The sequence below is a fragment of the Notolabrus celidotus genome, chromosome 23, assembly GCF_009762535.1.
Source record: "Notolabrus celidotus isolate fNotCel1 chromosome 23, fNotCel1.pri, whole genome shotgun sequence".
In the NCBI taxonomy this organism is placed as follows: Eukaryota; Metazoa; Chordata; class Actinopteri; order Labriformes; family Labridae; genus Notolabrus; species Notolabrus celidotus.
In genome coordinates this window covers 16,583,499-16,601,515 of record NC_048294.1, presented here as the reverse complement: position 1 = coordinate 16,601,515, position 18,017 = coordinate 16,583,499, and the positions used below count along the sequence as shown (strand labels likewise).

The following is an 18,017-nucleotide window of genomic DNA, read 5'->3' as shown; positions in this document are numbered from 1 at the left end:
ACAGAGCTGTCAAAGTCTGCTGTATCTCGTGTCAAGTACAATTGATGCACTGACAGAAGTTAACATTTTTTCAACAGTGATCTCTGCTGAGCGTGTGCCTATGTCTATCGCTAAAGTCTGTTTCCTGTCCTGTTAAACTCAATATGATAGTCTGGTTCAAAAGCCACCTCTGTCTTATAAGAAGATGATACTTTATTATTCTCAATTTGAAAATTTGTAGATCGATTTTGTCCTGCAGAGCATTGGTTAAATGTGCAAAGCAAGTGAATAAAATGTTATTGAAGAGATCATTGTTTTCTTTTTTTAATCCAGACATTATTTTCATGCCTATGCTGCCAAAGATAAGTATTAAAGCATTCGACAGTGGAGCTGCAAGCAACACCAGCAGCATGTCCTGAGGAGAAAAGGTCAGCCCTCTCCGTTTATCAGCATTGACACAGACAAACAAACCTCAACTTAAGCCCTGGTGACAGCACACAATAAAAGCTCGTCTGTAGTCAGAGCAGTGTATAAATATATTCAGAGAGAAATGTCAGCCTGCGTTTCTTCTTCTGCATGGGAAAGGCGCGGGCTGGACAAGGGCTCTTTGTCTTACAATATCAAATTAACACTGCACAGAGAGGTGCACTTGAGGAACGCTCTCACTCTTAAAGGAGCATATATACCTCCTTCAGTTATTCAACTCAGTGAAAAATAACATTATCTCCAAGAAGCCCATTTTGATCACTCTTCATCAAAATCCTTCATTCTTTGCAGTCATGTTGGGTTAAAGCAGTGCAAGTATCAGAGTTATAACTTCTGGCCTTGAGGGAAACAATAATTCAGATTGTGTGAGTGCCAAAGATGCTTTTAGAAATATTTCTTAATTAAAAGCAGAAAAACATTTTTAAAGGCACTTAAGAGGCTAAGTAGAAAAAGTGACAATGAAAGTGAAGTGCTGGAGTCAAAGGCTTCTCTGCAATATACAGACTCATAATGATATGAATACAAAAGCAGTACAAAATAAAGGTTTAATTCTAAGGAAGGCAGAATATGATTTTTAGGAGGTCACACAGTGTAGCAGTTGAAGGCTAGTCTTGAATTTTATAGAGTCATATTTTCCAAACAGTGCCAGAAGGATGCAACTGTGGCATCAAAAAACGTAACACACATGAGCAGAAGAAATGTTTGTCTTTTTGGAGTTGAATTTGGCAAAAAGTTTTGTTCTTAAAACAGTTATTTCAAAGAACAAAGATCTCTACTTACCATCCACCACGTCCTGGCCGACACATCATAACAAAGCTGCCATTTAATGTTCCTCTCCGTGAGTTTCCCGGCCATCTCTGTGCTCCCGGAGGACGATAAAGACACCTAATCACAGGGGCATCAGAGGGGGCATGCTGTGCCACATGTAGGCCAATGTTGCATCATGGGAACGAAAAAAAATTCAGCAACATCTTGACCAGTGACTTGAACCTGACTGTGGTAATTACAAGATTCATGACCCTGTAACCCCCCCCCCCTCCTACACAAACCTCCACCCCCTCCCTTCCCTCCTCCCCTCTGTTACAATTGCTGTAACAGTGACACACTAAGAAATTATACAACCTCAATTCTCAAAAAGTTGGTAGGCTGTGTAAAATGTTAATTAAAACAGCATTACATGGTTTGTAAATTATTTAAACACTATGTTTTATATAAAAAAAAATGTGCAAAGACAACATATCAGATGTCAAAACTTTAAAATGTGATTGCTTTTAGTTAAATAGATACTCAGTTTACATTTAATTCCAGCAACTATATGAAAAGAGTTGGGTCAGGGACAACACATTTCTGAAAAAGTTGTGTAACACTAAAAACACCTGGAGGAACATCTTTTGACTAAGTAGGTTAATATGCAACAGGTTAGTAACATGACTGGGTATAAAAAGGGCATTCCAGAGAGTCCCTCTGAGGCAAAGCAGGGGGCATGTTTTCTAATATTCTGCGTCATCTCTTCTTTTAACAACATTCTGTAAATGTTTGGGAACTGAGGAGAACAGTTTATGGAGTTTTGAAAGTGAAATGTTGTCCCACTCTTACCTGATACAGGATTCCAGCTCCTCAGCAGTTGATGGTCTCTTTTATTTCTAGTTTCCTGATGTGCCAAAAGTTGACAAGTCGTGACTGTAGGCAGACCTGATTAGCTACCGGACTCTTGCCTACGGAGCCATACTGTTGTAATACGTGTAGAATGTCATTTGGCACTGGCTCACTGAAATATGTTAAAATGTTACAATGTCATTTAGCAGACGCTTTTATCCAAAGTGACGTACATATGAGAACAAGAACATGACAAGAAAAGATCTAGACAAGAGGAAACAAGATCAGTAAGAGTAACAAAGTGCTTTAAGTCAATTTGGGTGCAGGTACTGCCAAGCAGTGTAAAGGCAATGCACAAAAGCAAATAAAGATTTTATTTATTATTATTTTTTTTTTAAATATGTACCATCTACAAGGAAGCAACCAAACAATTTAAGACCTTCCATTATCATCATCAACAATTAACTTGTCATCACCACAATAATGACCAAAGTACCAAGTGCTGGGTCACTCAAGAGCTGAACACAGATTCCCAGAGTAGAGCAGGACAGTGTGAGTCAACTGTAGCTGGAAGACATGATCTGGGGACAACAGTGGAGAACAGTCTAGCTAAGTGCATAGTGTTTTTTAAAGAGCTGGGTCTTTAGCTGTCTTTTGAAAGTAGAGAGGGACTCGAATCGAATGGAGTTGGACAATTCATTCCACCATTTAGGGTCTTCTCAGGGTCTTCGCTGAAAAAGGCATTGTCTGGATGGCAGTGTATGCTGCTCTAAACTTGTATGTTTTGTCCAGCATTGATGTTGCCTTCCAAGATGTGTAAGCCATATAATTGGTGCTTAATACATCATGGATGCTGGCTTTTGAACTTTTCACTGATAACAAGCCTGGTGGCCCCTCTCCTCTTAGAGCAGAGGACATGGAGTCCCTGATATCCAAAAAGAATGCCAAATTTTGAATTGTCTGATGTTAGGGAATTGTATTCTGAAAAAAAAAAACTATTTACTCACACAGTCTCTCACAGAGTGGTGAACCTCTTCCCATCTATACTTTTAAGAGAGACTCAGCCTCTCTGGAGTGCCCCGTTTCTGTCATCAAATCAAATAACATTGTTCAGGTTCAACATTTGATATGTTGTCTTTGCACTATTTTCAATCAAAGATAGGGTTCAAATGATAAGCAAACCATAGAAATCTGTTTATATTAGCATTTTATACAGCATCTAAACTTTTAGGGAATCTTGGTTGTAAGAAAAAAGGAAACAAATTCAGCTCCTCTGGTTATTTAAATCAATCTGATCAACTTTATTGACAAAATAAATCAAAGTTTTTCTAAAATCCAACGTTTGTGTTTCTGAACAAGATCATCATTTTTGTGTAATTGTACCCAGACATGGTTAAAAGCAAGCTCGTTGTGAGTCAGCCGTGACGATTGGCCTGAAGTCATCTGTTAGTTTCAACCTCATCAACCCTGTTTTTGTACAAGAAAAACCTGCCAGGTTGGGAATTATGCAATGTAAAGCCAAGGCAGCTATATTACTGTGCTGCAACATGCCTAAGGTTGTTCAACTTAATGACAGATGTCAAAATCAGTGAAAATAGTTGTTCCCTTTCAAAAATGGTCCAATCTGATTCTCATGAAGTGATCATGAAGATCCAGATAACTTGTTGCATTAAACTCCCCTCTCAGTGTCAGAGCTTAACATGACTGACCGTGTTTTGGTCCATGAATTAAGTCGTTTGGTGTGTCCACGTAAATGTTATCCGAATGCCGCTTGAAAGGACCTTTTCTCTCCTGCCACATTCCAATCCTCCTCACTGAGGCCGCTCGGTGGCGGCTGGATTTCCCCACAGGGACGGTGGGTGGACTTAGCAACAGTCACTTAGCATTAGTTACAACAAATAGTGAAAAAAAGTGGAATAAAATCAGGGCTCAAGCTTGGAAATGAAGGTAAGGGTTTCAGTATGATGTTTTTCCTGGAACATTTACACAGAAGTCAGACGTTAATAAACAACAAATATTAGAACAAATAAGGTACAGTGTCACAACGAAACAGAAAATGTATAAAAATTAGCCTGAGAATTAGAAATAGGATGAAAATTCAGTACAAGTTAAATTCTGTAATGAGGCACTGACAGTACACCAACATGCTGTTTGTTTGTCATACAGCTGCTTTAATAAGTACCTGCTCACTGGTGACCTTTCAGCACACCTGACTCTAATAAAGCACTAATTAGGAGCCTAATTAGGAGCTGGTCTATTTAATTAGTGCTCACACACAAAGAACAATAAGACGCTCAGGTGACATCATGAAAGAAAATGTCAGCTCATGAAAAGGAAAGGCAAATGAATATAACCGTGAGGGATGAAAGACGACAATTAAAAGGTCTGATTGAGCACTGAGGATCAAATCATCAACATAAAACTTGGAGGAAATCAGGTAAACAAAGGCATGCTGAATATTGTGAGGTTGTTAAACAGCTGGTCTTACTGCTGTTATATCTTTACCTCTTTATTAACACTTACGGTAAGAGTAGATAGTTTCAGATTAATGACAGATTTATTTATAATGGCTGAATAAGTACACTTCCAGTCTCTAAAACATACTTGACAAATGTTTTCTGTTTGTTACTCTTAACTTTTTCTACTTTTACCAGACTTGCATGTAAACTTGTTATGTTTTTGAGATTCACATCATAAATGTATGAGTACCTTTAGTTTGGTGTCACAGACCCAGCTGTAAAACAAATGAAAGTTTAATGTAATACTTTACAATGCATTTCAAACAACAGCAGCGTGACACTGCTGTTGTGGGGTTCATGTTGTAAGCACGTAGGCGTCGCAGTGATTGTGGGCAAGACACTGAACCCCAAAGTAATTCTTCTGACAGTGTGTGTGACTGCATATGAATGTGATTACATAAATAGTACTGATGGGCATGATGCATAGCAGCCTCTGCCATCGGTGTATGAGTGTGGTCTGAATGGGTGAATGTGGCATGTAATGTTAAAGTGCTTTAGGTGGTCAGAAGACTGGCAGAGCACTGTATAAGTACAGTCCAGTTCAGATAAATATACTGATCATAATTGTAACATTTGAGCCAACAGGTCTATTATTAGCATTAATAACTATAATAATGATAAACTAGGGAAAGGTGATAACATTGATTCTAGCTATTAAAGTCTAGCAGCTCTAAGATGTTAGCAATCATAATAATCAGAATGTAAATAAGACTGATTTTGGAGCCTTAACAGAGGCTGGTAGCCTGAGGCAACAATCCACAACAGGCTAGAAGAGAAGGGAACTCCTGGGAAAGAATATAGTTGGTAACTTTAATGTGAGGTGAAAATATAAAGTAAGTGACATGCATAAATATGACAGGGTTGAGTAGAGAGAGAGAGATAGAGAGAGAGAGAGAGAGAGAGAGAGAGAGAGAGAGAGAGAGAGAGAGAGAGAGAGAGAGAGAGAGAGAGAGAGAGAGAGAGAGAGAGAGAGGCAGGAGTTTGGTAAGCAGTACCTCTCCTAATTTACAAACAAGAAATGCTCTTATTGAAGTTTGTTAAGTTTTATGTATTTGGTTCTAAGATGTATAAACAGTTAATATATTGGCTAATTGGTATCGTTGTTTCAGTAATATACAATACATTTCTTCTGTGAATTACTAATTACCTAACAAATATATCATTGATACATTTAAAGTCAATATTAGTTAAAATAAGATTAAAATGTGTCTACTTAGTTATGTCTCAATTGTTTTAATAGATGCATTTTGTCAAACTTACAAGCTCGAAGTGAATATGGCAAAGGAAGGAAGTCTGCCTGTAATAAGTCTGAGGAGAAAAAAAAGTATTTTTGACTACAATATGGACTCAAGTGTAAATATAACTATGCAGAAAGAGCAGTGGAGTCAGTGAGAGCCTTTCAGAGAAAAGAAAAACCTTCAGGGCCGAGCTCACGCTTGCGCCGCGTGCACCTTATTGATTTTGAGGGTAAAATCGATACATTTCATCGTCTTGATTGGATTAACTGTTTCAGTTTCAAGTTCAACTTTTAATTGGATTTCTACTTTCTACAATGAGAGCGTATTTGGAAAATCAATAGGCCAATCAATACCTCCATGTTCAGGAAGTTCAGCTGTGTAGCTGAAAATGGAGGAAAGTAGCAACACCTGCTACTGGATACCCACCCAGAGGACTGGCTGAGATTTTAAAATCTATTTATATCTTTATTAAAAGATGGAAAAACACTTTGATACTTATTTAGAGAGGAATCAGAAAGCTAGTGATAGGTATGATTTTTTTATGTGAAGTTTTATGCACACCGGCAGTTTAGAATTTTTACACAAATAACAATTAGGAAGCAAGAATTTTCATATTTGTAGGTTCTTTGCTGAATCATGAAAAAGACAGCAAAGTAAAGCAGAACTGATCGTATGGACAGCTCTATTAACTGGGTCTTATATGATATAGAGCCCATATGGATAGAACTATAAAATAATCATTCTCCTCATAATTAGTAATCGGATAATAAATACTATCTTCCATCCCCAGACTTAATCCTTGTCTAAGCTTGGCAAAAAGGCTGCAGAACACGCCAAGCCACTAACTCCAATCCTAGACAGGTAAACAGCCTCATATCTGAAAGATAACTGCTCCAAGCACAGTTTATGTTTATCAAGCATGCGGCTAATTATTTCTTTTGTTCAGCCAGATGTCATAGACTATAAAAGTAGCAGGTGGCCACTTATTTAATTAGTGCAGTTGACCAACCATTACCAGAGATTAAGAGCACGTTTAACCCAGGCTGCTGTAGACTGCTATTACCTACACTGGACTCCTCGTATTTTACTCAGATTACAAGTTAATTTCACCACAGGCTCATCAAAGCATAGTGAGTGTTCTTAAGAAGAGATTTGGATATTAATTCTCAAAAAGCAGCAGAAGTTGAAATTATTCTGTCTTAAAAATTTACGTCTACTGTCCTTGAAGACATTTTCAACCAACCCCCTCATGAGAAAGTACCAGCCACAAAAATAAAATAAAATCAGTAGGTTATCAAGGACAGCCATTTTTTTGTTGGTAGTAAATGGAAGAGGTAGTTTAATTGTGGTTTAGGGACCAAGAGGTATCCTAAAGGATTTGGTTTGATCCCTGACAACAGGAAAGATTTTTGTATTTAATTCTGAATGTGTTCTTGTTTACAAACCACCTTATTACTTGAACATTCGTTGCCTGATTCTATAAATTATATATTTCTTGAGATACTTTCTCAGTTATAATTCAACTAACATTATTGTGAAATAATCAAACAAGAAAAAATGAAATCTTGATCTAGGTCTGATGTAGGTGGATAGGATTGTGTTAAGTGTTGGTTTAAAACATGTAACCACTAGACAAGACACATAGCTAATATTTACGGATCATGCACACATTACACACGCCTCATTGACACTTAACAACTATTCAGAATCAGGACAATGGCCATTTGGCTGGAGATGACTGAGCTGCTGCTTGTGCTTTACTGTGCAACATTCACTAAGAGAAAAAAAACGCAGTTAGACCTTTTATGCAGTCTTATTTTGGTGCTTCACAGTGTGGATTTACTACAAGATCGGGTGAAACTCCAATTAAAAGATCTGCCTTTGCGGTTTGAACTGAATGTCATCCTGTCCTTGGCAGAAAAGTACTCTTTAGTGGGAGCTGAGCCCATTCAGATGCTACTTGTTTAAAAGTGAACACCAGAGAGCCAGTATTGTATTTTCTAAATGAAAGGTTTTTTTTGAGGTAACAATTATCAATATCTTTATGTTTGAGATCCAATCATAGCATTGTCTTTTATTACCCAATAGTCTTTTTAACATCTTGGAAGTATCTAGCCTCTCAGAAATACTAACATACCTGTTAGCCTGTGATGCCAATGAAGCATCCAAAAAGTAAAATATGTAGAAATCACATCAAATCCAAAGACTATATAAAACATGGATGGGGTCTCTGTCATGCCACTCATAGGTTCCTTAAGAGAGTTGTAAATCCCAGTGATGGTGGGCACCATATTGGTAGTACTGGCCAAAAATTATATGAGGGCGGACACCATGAAAAATTACGCACATGGGCCCCCCCAGTCCACTAATGTAAACCACACCAATTTGTTTTTTGAACCTGACTGTTTTATCATGGAACCTTACAGTGACTCCTTGGCTTTTGCAGCCAGCCTGAAGTGGACACTTGAGGGACTGCATTTTTTTGCACTTGAGTTTCTGCTAGGAAGGGACGTGCACTTGTAAAAGTCAACAATATAATGAAGAAAGATGCACATTGTCTGTAAACATCAAATGTTGTTAGCTTAAATCGCGAACACTATTAGGTGTAGCTCCTCCACTACAAAGCTTCAGCCAAAGTACAACCGAAGTACACTTACTGTTAGGATGATTATAAGCTGCAAGTAGTGGTGTACAAATATTAGCTTCAGCTATTTAGCAGAAAAATGCTGGATACAGTCAACAGAATTTCTAGTTAGCTAGCTAACGATGCAGTCCTCTAAAGTGCACAAACAATGCTTAAATTATGAATCTTTACAGTTCTTTATGCACTATCTTTGAATTATTTACCCAGCATTTTGACTTTCAAACCTGACGTTTTGTTGTCATTCTTTTTGTATTTAAAAGAGTGATGGCTTGGGGCATTGGTGGCCTAGTGGTCTAAGCGTCCCACGTATAGAGGCTATAGTCCTCGTCGCAGAGGTTGCTGGTTCAACTCCCGGGCGGTCGACCATTTACTGCATGTCTCCTGTCTCTCTTCAGCTGTCCTATCCAAGAAAGGCGAAAAATCCCCCAAATATATCTTTAAAAAATAGAGTGATGTCTTAGCAATATAAAAGGTCTAGGCCACTGCTCTTTCCAAGGTAGTCCCATAGCCATGCTCTCCCTTTGAAGACAGCTTTTTATAAAAATACTGACATCATATGCTTTGCTATCTTGTACCTCTTATTCCCTTGGTAGAAAAAAAAGTGTTTCAGCAGCAGACAAAATATAGGTTTCTCAGAGAAAGTCAAAGAAGGAGGAAAGAATCAGGTCAAACATATCCAGAATCTAATTTATTATAGTATACCTATATGATATATATCTTTTCTATAACCACCATAAGTACATTTTCCAAAACAACAGATTGGCAATTATTCATAGGCTTTTCTAAACATAAAGTAAAGGATAAGATATTTATGATATATTCATTTGAATCACAAAACTTAACTGGTCCAGTGTTTGAGGTATGAATGAAACAAAATAAAACTTGACAACATATCCAAAACCAGCAAATGTAAAATGTAAACAAAACTGCACAGGTCCAAACTCAGTGTCTTGGGGAACACCAGATGATCATTAAGAGGCAAAGTGAGGGTGCACGAGTCTTGGAGATGCTCTCTGCTTTAGTCTTTCTTTTGCAGTACTTGATTAAATCCAAAGAGTGAAGCCTTTTTGTAATAATGTTTCTAGCTAACATATTGAGGCTGTATATTACTTAAAAATGTTGTAAACTATACACAGCAGCTGCAGAAGTGTTAACCTACACTTGCCAACCTAGGTCACATACTTCATTATAAGGTTAGCATCACTGTTCAAACAATAGAGATGACTTTACTGACACACAAAGATTATTGCTTCAAAAAATATTCGTAAAAAAAAAAAAAAAAAGGTAAATGTGATCTATCAGTACCACTGTCTTTAATGTCAATCACACAAATGTTCCCACTCAAATATCATATTTAAACAAAAAACCCACCAACCTGAATTTGAGTTATAAAAACCACTGAGCAAAGTTACCAACACACACACACACTCATGCAAATACAAACAATCTGATTAAAGATCTTGTTAAAATAAAGGCTTCACATAAAACAAATAAACGTTAACAAGTTCTCTCAATAGTACATCGATGCAGTGAGACAGACGGTGAAAATCAGTGCATAATATTGAACCACTACCTTTAAAAATTTGGTGACACATGCATTTATTGAACGCTTGCTGACTATTGCAACAGTTCCCCAGGTCTTTGGCTTCATGGAGACCAACATAATGATAACATACCATGACTGCAAAATGAAGACCTCGAGAAGGCACTTAAAACTACTTGGATATTGTAATATTTCCACATTTAGCAAGCTTTGTTTACATACAAGTGTAGCTATGGGATTGCCAAGTATTATAGACAATGACCACCACCACTCTATGCCAGTATTATTATGCACTGAAATGTCTTCTCCTGTTGTAGAATTCTAAAGAAATCTCAGAACCACAGGATTACAGCCATAACCATCATAAATAACATATCAGTATTGTGACAGTGTAATCTAGCCTTGTCACCACACGTAGATTAATTCTACCTTTGGGTACAGATAAACATTTATCAAGCCACATGTTCAGACACATTTGAGACCTAATTTTGACAGTTGCAACACTAAAATCATGAGAATAAATTGTAAAATGAATGTGTCAGAAACATTAAAAGAACACGTCATCTGTGCCTATGCATAAGTGCTGTGTTTGACTTAATTGAGGTCTTGCTGAGAAGGTTAACAACAATTCCATAACTCAATGGTACCAAAAAGCTAGAGACAGTGAGCAGTTAGCATAGCTTCGCACAATGACTGAAAACAGGAGAAAGTACATTAGCTGTGCTACATTATCCGAAGGTTAAAAAAAAATCCACCAACAAACGGCTCCCTTAACTAATGCTGATATCAGGTTTAATCTGTCGAAGGCCTGAAGTGTTCAAGTCGTGCAATTCAGGGGTCTCTTATTCTAAGCTAATTCTCTATTCGCTAGCTAGCTTCATATATTAAATACAGATTTGAGAGCAAGTTAGCTGACAAGTAGCAGGCTTAACGTAGCAAAAAAGACAAACCTTCCAAAAATGTATTTGTCTTTTCTCTAATTCAGTTTTAATACAATCATAAAAAGATGTTCTAATAAATGAGCTCAGTTAGTGAGTTTGTGGGCTAAAGCCACGAACAGCTTAGAATGCTAACTTGAGACAGGAGATAGTAGCTGTACAAGCATAGTTAAAGGTAACAAATTCCACCAACAAAAGCTCACTTTAATATTTATGTATTTTGTCATCTTTCTAAAAGTGTTATTCTGTGTTTTTATGTCTCAAACACTAAACTCGGCAAACTATTTGCTGGCGAACCAGCCCAATGCTTTATAGCTATACATGCTGGCTCGTTAGCAGATAGTTGGCTAGCTTAGCATATGAAATATAAATTCTCCCAAAGTTAAATTTTTCACAATTTAGAATTCAAGTTGATATAACATGTTAATAAATGAGCCTAGTTAGTGAGTCTGTTGATAAAAGCTACAAAGAACTAGCAGTTAGCACAGTTCAACGTAACTAGAAACGGGGAAAAGCCACGGTACATGCTTTAAGTAAAAGTAACAACCAGCCAACAACCAGCTCACTGAAATAAACTGTTGAGGTTGTGTTATTTAGGGGTTCTATGTCTTTTATGCTAAGCTAACTATCTGTATGCTAGCTTCATATTTCAAACACAGATATGAGAGTTTACTTATCAGAAGATAGTTAACTAAGCTACAACATAAGCTCCTCAAAAGTTTAACTTGTCTTTTTTATGATTCAATTTGTATAGGGATACAGACATAACATGTTAATAGGTTAAGTCAGGAAGTAAATGTGTTGGTAACAGCTGCTGACAGCAGGTAGTTAGCATAGCTTAGAATTACAACAGGAAACAGAGGCTAGCTTGGACAACAAATTTCACCAACAAGCAGCTAACTCGATAACATGATATATTGTGTTTAGTCCATACAAAAACTGAAGTGCAAAAAAGACAAGTTGTGTTTTCAGGTTCTTTTTATGTCTTTTATGCTAAGCCTAGTTAACTACCCGTTGACTAGCTGGCTTCAAATGTAATATACCAACATAAGAGCTTAAAATCAAATGGGTTTTTCCCAAACTTCAAACTTCTCTTTTAAAAGGAACACTGTCCTGTCCTATTCTTTGAGGACAGTATGTGACATTCGAACCCCTTTGTTAAGGATTCCACAAACAGAAAACAACACATTTATACTGCAGATTGACAATGACATATATACAACTCAGCTTTATAGTATAAATTTGTATCTAATCTTTGATTTGAACTTTTAAACTCTCTGCTTGTTATTACACATCCTTTAAACCAGCATATGTGTATCCCACTATTGACCTTATTCAAGTTACGGACTTTGTTCTGTGGCCATGGTTCAAAAATCATCACTGAAGAGATAAATTGTTGCAGGACAACATTCAGAAATCATAAATGGATCATAAATTAAAATAATGCAATTTATGCTAGATCCCCTCATGAATCACATGACATTTTCAAACCGGAACAACGGCAACTAGAAAACAAAAAGCAAATACACTACACTTGTGCATAAAAAATAAAAGAAACAAGGCACACACTTAAAAAAAAAAAACTTTCTTAAAGACACACTGGAGTTACTGTAGTTCTGTCTGTAGTTGATTTAAAGGTCAGCAGTAAAGGCTCTTTATTGAAATAACCTGAGAGGGGGTCCCTTTAGCCAGCTTCATTTAGGTGAAGAGGTCCATCCTTCTGAGGCAAAAAGCCATTAAAAGTGGTTTTCCATATGCTGAAAGTGGCAGTCACAGTGAGTACAAAAGCAACATTTTCCCATCGCATCCTTTAAGTGTTTCTCTACCCTGTTCACTGCCAGTCTGGGTCTTGTAGAGAAAGGCATAAAAAAAAAAGCTTAGAGTATCCACTGACAAACCAAAGCTGCTGCCAACAAGCTCCCAGAGCAAAAAAAGAGGACGGTGAAGGCGAGCAGATGGATTCCTAAGTGTGTATACAGTGTTTCATCATGGCTGCTCCTACCATCTGTGCAGGTCGGAGGTGCTGTCGTGGTAAGGACCTACACATGGGTGCGGAAGTGGTGGCTGGCTTGGAGTGGCTGCCTGCTTCGGAGCGGTAAGAGCCACAGGATTTTCCAACGAGTGCCACAAACTTCAGCTAGTGCCCACTGCCAGGATCTCTTTGAGCCAAATCTGGATCAAGAATGTAAGGCAGTCATGTTAAAGTTGTCTGATGTGAACCCCTTATCAGGAGCTTAGGCATTGAAAAAAACTAAATAGTAATAATCAGTGTTTCTGCTGATGGTCTTGTGGATGAAGCTACATGAAGAAACAAAGTGAACAACAGCGCTTACTGCATGGGCAGCAGTTGACTGAAAGCAAGTCAACATGGTGGGAGACTTGATTGCATTCATTTTATTCCCAAATCAAGACACTGGTTAGAATTGCTTTACATTGGTGTCATGGATGATAATATTAATGGCATCAACTTGCAGCTGAATAAGCATTTTCCCTTTTATGTCAACATGTTAAAAACAGGAGCAAACAGTTGTTGGTATTAAAGCTGACAGAGTTGAGCAGACTCACATTTCATTTGAGAACTGAGCCATTTTCTCGATGGTGGTGGTATCCTGAAGAAGATTCGGATGGGAGACAAAAATAATACAAATTTAATTCATCATTTCATTAAGTTCCTTCATAGTGACTCGTGGCTTTGATTTAAGTGTTATAAAAGAACAGCTTATATGTATCGTAGTTTGTCTGTCTTTTCTCTTATGTATGTGATCGGATTCTCTTGTAGAGAGTTCTATGTACACACTTTTCCCCTAAAAAGACAGCTTCCTATTTCCCATCTCATCATGCAGGCTAAGTATAGACTTCAAATATTTCATATTGTTGATGAAAGCATGCCAATTGCTCTGGCTATCAGACACTTGCATGCACACTCACACTCTCTCACACACACAGCTTGGTCTAAGACTCTCTCTCCTGTTTCTCCTCTATTGATCTCAGCATTACTGGCATTGATGTTTTATTTTTGTGTCCTATGAGGTGTTGTTCTTTCTGCAGCTTTGCGTGCTGCTGCTAGATTGTTCTTGGAAGATATCAATGGAATAAACAAGCCAGATGACACTGTAAATAAGTAGCATCACGCTTCTCTCAAGCAGTTAAATCAGCTTTGAAATATCTTCAGGAAATCACAATCACGTTAAAATGGATGCTGTAATCACTGCAGGATGTGTCATTTAAAATGAGATAGATCATCATTAGTAATTATGTAGGACTCACAGAGAGGATTCCCGTCATCTGAGTGTAAAACAAGCTCGTCATGCCACCAAACATGACCAAACCCATAAGGGCTGAGATGCGCAGCAGAGCCAGTTCATGGCGGGATGTAAACTTCTCCTGGCAAAAGAAAACAGAACAATGTTACATTTGGTCTCATGTTCTCATATTTACTCCTGAAGATCTTTTTCATTTGACAATTTGAATCTGAAAAGTGTTTCTGCTGGCTCATACAGGATGATATGAAGCATTTTGTTTGGATATTTTACACTTTCAAATAACTAAATAAACACTGTAAATACTCCAGTCCAAACACCTGCATGTGTTCAATGTAGTCTGTAGGCTTTCAGGCCATTTCGCCTGTCAGCTGAGGATATCATTTATTCATATTTGCTGTCAAATGTACCTGATCCAGTCCTGTCAGTGGTTGGAAGTAATAGTACTGGCAGAAGTCCAGCACTAGGGTGAACAAACTGAGGACCTGAGCGTAGAAACAGAGCTGCAGGAAGAGCCAGTGGTTGTCTTCTCCCACACAGTTATTGATCCTGGGAGGGAGTAAAAAGGATTTCAGGTAATATCTCGTATCATTTTTATATCAGAATTGAACTAATGTGACCTAAGCTGAAGCTGTGTAGATGAAGTGTAAATGTGAGTATTTTCAATTTTGTCAGTGTTTCTGAAAAGAGTTCTTCCCAGATGAAAACATGCAACAATAAAGCCTTGTGTTGTTTAAGAGATGTGCACACAATTTGAATAATATTAGGCTGTATTACATGCATCACATACACTGGTTAAATCATATTCATTCTCTGACATACTTTCAAATATGTGTGCCTCTTGGAAGTATCTCTTCAGCTTGTAGCAATGGGATGTTCAGGGTTGCACTTGGCTCCCTTGAAATCTGATTTGTCACCCCAGGCCACTACAAAATCCTAAACTGTGGTTGGCTATTAGCCTTTTCAGCAGCAGAGCTGTGTTGGAATATTATTATAAGTTAGTTCATTATTAGTTAATAGTTGACGAAGAAATGGTTATTACAGATAATATAGGTCAATATTTTATCTATTTTTGTTTATGTGCACCAAAACTTCATGCTACCCCTGCATAAGTCAGTATCCCCGGTTGGGCCAGTCCCAGTTTAATAAGTCTTGATCTACCCCTGCATAAATCAGCATCCCCGGTTGGGCCAGTCCCAGTTTAATAAGTCTTGATCCACCCCTGGTTTGTAGTGATGATGCATGAAGACCAATGTCATCAAATACAAGTATCAAACTAGCTATTGTTGGACTGTAAAGTGTGAATTTTGCATTCCCTCATTTGTTGCTTTCAGCTCTGTTTTCAGTATGTAAGCTGTGTCTGATTTTTGGGTTAAAATCTGATATGAATGTGTGGGTATCCCTACCAAGGACAATGGTGGTCCATTCTGCGTACACAGTGGCCACAGCGACTGCAGTGGTGGGACCTTTTAGGTCTCATTAAGTTGCACTTATTGCACAACTCCCAGTGTTCTCGCTCTGTGACATAAAAACAACAATCAGAAGTGGATTAGTAGCTATTACACGGATGAGCAGTTAAACATGCACAATCTGACAATAACGGTGACTAACTTTTGATTTAGAAGTGGTAAATAATGAGAAATGTGTGGTGGGTTTTTCTTAATCCATACCAGAGTGAGGTATTTTGGGATCCACGGGAAGACGGCCAGGATCTGCTGTGGAAGCTCTAAATAGGGCCGCTATGCAGAGTGCTGATGCTATGTAATAACCTAAAAGGATTCACAATGTTTAGAAAAGTGTGACATGCCTAATGAGAAATTACTATGATTTATTTCACAGATTGGATAATAGCAATGGAAAATACAAGAGTTCATCTTTTGTGTGGCAACCAATGAATTCCCAAAGTTAAAACAAAGATACTTACATACAACTATAGCCCAAGGGATGTGTCCCTCGTTGTAGTGTGGAAGTAGAACCAGCTTAGGAATGAAGAAGGTGTTGTAGAGCCAGATCCCAAACACCATGCTGATACACAGCCAGCCCATGGGATCCACCACAAAGTGCAGTCGAAGCTTCATGGCTGCAGGGATTCTAGGGAAACATACAGTGTACCAAACAAACATATAAAGATACAGATCTCTACTATGTTCAGAAATAGATCTCCAGATAAAAAAACAGGTCCTGCATGACGTTTCACATGTGCTTGATCCCTCTGGTCTCACACTCGACATACAGTTTATACTGTAGATGTGGTTGTGTCATTCCTTTGAATAGGTCCTTGATAGCAACACAAGTAGTATTGTTTATAACTGGCTTATACCGCAGAGGACATTTATGGTCATTTTTACGCATCTGATCACGAGATGAAACCTCACAGCAGGCCTATTACTATGTCATAAAGCAGGTGCCTCTAAACCATCCTGACATCCTTACACTCATGCTCATGTAACGCAGTCTAAATCACCTGAAGGAACCCTTATAACCCTGCTTCTCTGCAACTATAACCTTGTTATTACTAAACCATCATTCTTACCACAGATAACACTGACAGCCGCGATGGGCTTGGCTCCACAGCCTGACTGTATTAGCTGATCACCGGGCTAACGCTGTTTCATTCACCCCCTCTCCTATATACTTTACAATGCAACGTTGCAGCGTCCTTCGTTGTGTCCTACATTTAAATAAAAAGATACATACCGTTCTGGAAGCTGTCTTATTCAGCGGGCGTATAGGTGTTGATACTTCCTCATCCGAGCCTCTGAGGGCTGGACAGGAGCTTTACCACCTGCTGTGAAAACACATTTCCGGTTTATCTATTCAAAAAAATAAAAGAGTACTTGTTCGACTCAAAATTAATAATAATACACACATTTAGTAATAGTAGTTTCTACAACTTTAAAACGCCACATTTTGTTTTATTGGTTGGCCGAATCATTTTCCTTCCTTTTTTTTTTTTCAAGATTAGATTTTTATTGGCAAAACGCAAGCTTTACAATACAGGTCCAGTATTTCAAACATATTTTCATGTTTTAAACATAGTCATATGAAAGCATATATATACCTATGATATATACACATACAAAAAAACAAAAAATAAAAAATAATAATATATACATACATAAAATGAAATCATATATATATATATATATATATAGAGAGAGAGAGAGAGAGAGAGAGAGAGAGAGAGAGAGAGAGAGAGAGAGATATACATACATACATACATACATACATACATACATACATACATACATACATACATACATACACACATGCATACACACACACAAATAAATATAAAAGATAATAATGTTTAATAAAATAATTGTATATATGTACTTCTAATGAGTAAACAGGTAAGTAGCTGAATAAAGCAATGAATATAACATTGATAATCAAAATAAGAGAAATAATAGTAAGTTATAAGATAAGAAAAAATGTAGATTCAAAGTAGTAATTAAAGAATCGTGAAGAGAAAATAAAAATGAATATAAATTAATGTACTTAACACACATATCTAGCTTGAGTTTGAATTATCTAATGAATGCGTCAACTGTAATGAAGAAATGAAATAAAATAAAATTCTGATTTAACACCCCCTCCACCCACCCATTACCCACCCTCTACCCTTTTATGGCTCTTTCTATTGTTTATTTTTTGTGTTTGCACCTACATTCATCCAAACATACTTCAGCTGGTGGTCTTTATGTTGATCCAGGAAGAGCTGCACTTCTGCTAGCTTGTCCCAGAGATGGCAAAATATTAAGAAAGGGATCCCAAATTGTATTAAAGGTTTCAGGTGCCAAATCATTTTCTA

The 18,017-nt window shown here is 37.5% G+C and overlaps 1 protein-coding gene and 1 long non-coding RNA gene across 4 annotated transcripts; one reads left to right on the top strand and one right to left on the bottom strand.

Moving 5' to 3' along the window:
- The first annotated feature begins 4,354 nt into the window (after positions 1-4,354).
- Positions 4,355-14,524, top strand: LOC117807834. Its single transcript, XR_004630035.1, has 2 exons — positions 4,355-4,498; positions 12,957-14,524. It is a non-coding gene; the product is annotated as an uncharacterized LOC117807834 (long non-coding RNA).
- Positions 9,138-17,020, bottom strand: zdhhc21 (zinc finger DHHC-type palmitoyltransferase 21). 3 transcript variants are annotated; one of them, XM_034677240.1, is made up of 8 exons: positions 16,901-17,020; positions 16,128-16,294; positions 15,874-15,972; positions 15,610-15,721; positions 14,614-14,752; positions 14,211-14,327; positions 13,509-13,552; positions 9,138-13,115 (listed from the first exon to the last, which is right to left on the bottom strand). In XM_034677240.1, exons 2-8 carry the CDS (start codon positions 16,279-16,281, stop codon positions 12,983-12,985), a joined length of 798 nt encoding a protein of 265 aa, XP_034533131.1. In that variant the 5' UTR covers positions 16,282-16,294; positions 16,901-17,020; the 3' UTR covers positions 9,138-12,982. The 3 variants fall into 3 exon arrangements, with proteins under 3 accessions (XP_034533131.1, XP_034533132.1, XP_034533133.1); XM_034677241.1 differs by lacking the exon at positions 16,901-17,020 and adding an exon at positions 16,737-16,876 and having other exon boundaries at positions 10,045-13,115; XM_034677242.1 differs by lacking the exon at positions 9,138-13,115 and having other exon boundaries at positions 13,236-13,552.
- Positions 17,021-18,017: the final 997 nt, after the last annotated feature.

What these genes read in the sequence shown, in the direction of transcription:
- zdhhc21 (XM_034677240.1), bottom strand. Translation starts at nt 16,281, where the DNA reads ATGAAGCTTCGACTGCACTTTGTGGTGGATCCCATGGGCTGGCTGTGT. An exon ending in CCCTTGGGCTATAGTTGTAT is followed by an intron (nt 15,973 to 16,127) that starts GTAAGTATCTTT and finishes GAATCCTTTTAG; the next exon opens with GTTATTACATAGCATCAGCA. An exon ending in CACTGACAGGACTGGATCAG is followed by an intron (nt 14,328 to 14,613) that starts GTACATTTGACA and finishes TTCTTTTGCCAG; the next exon opens with GAGAAGTTTACATCCCGCCA.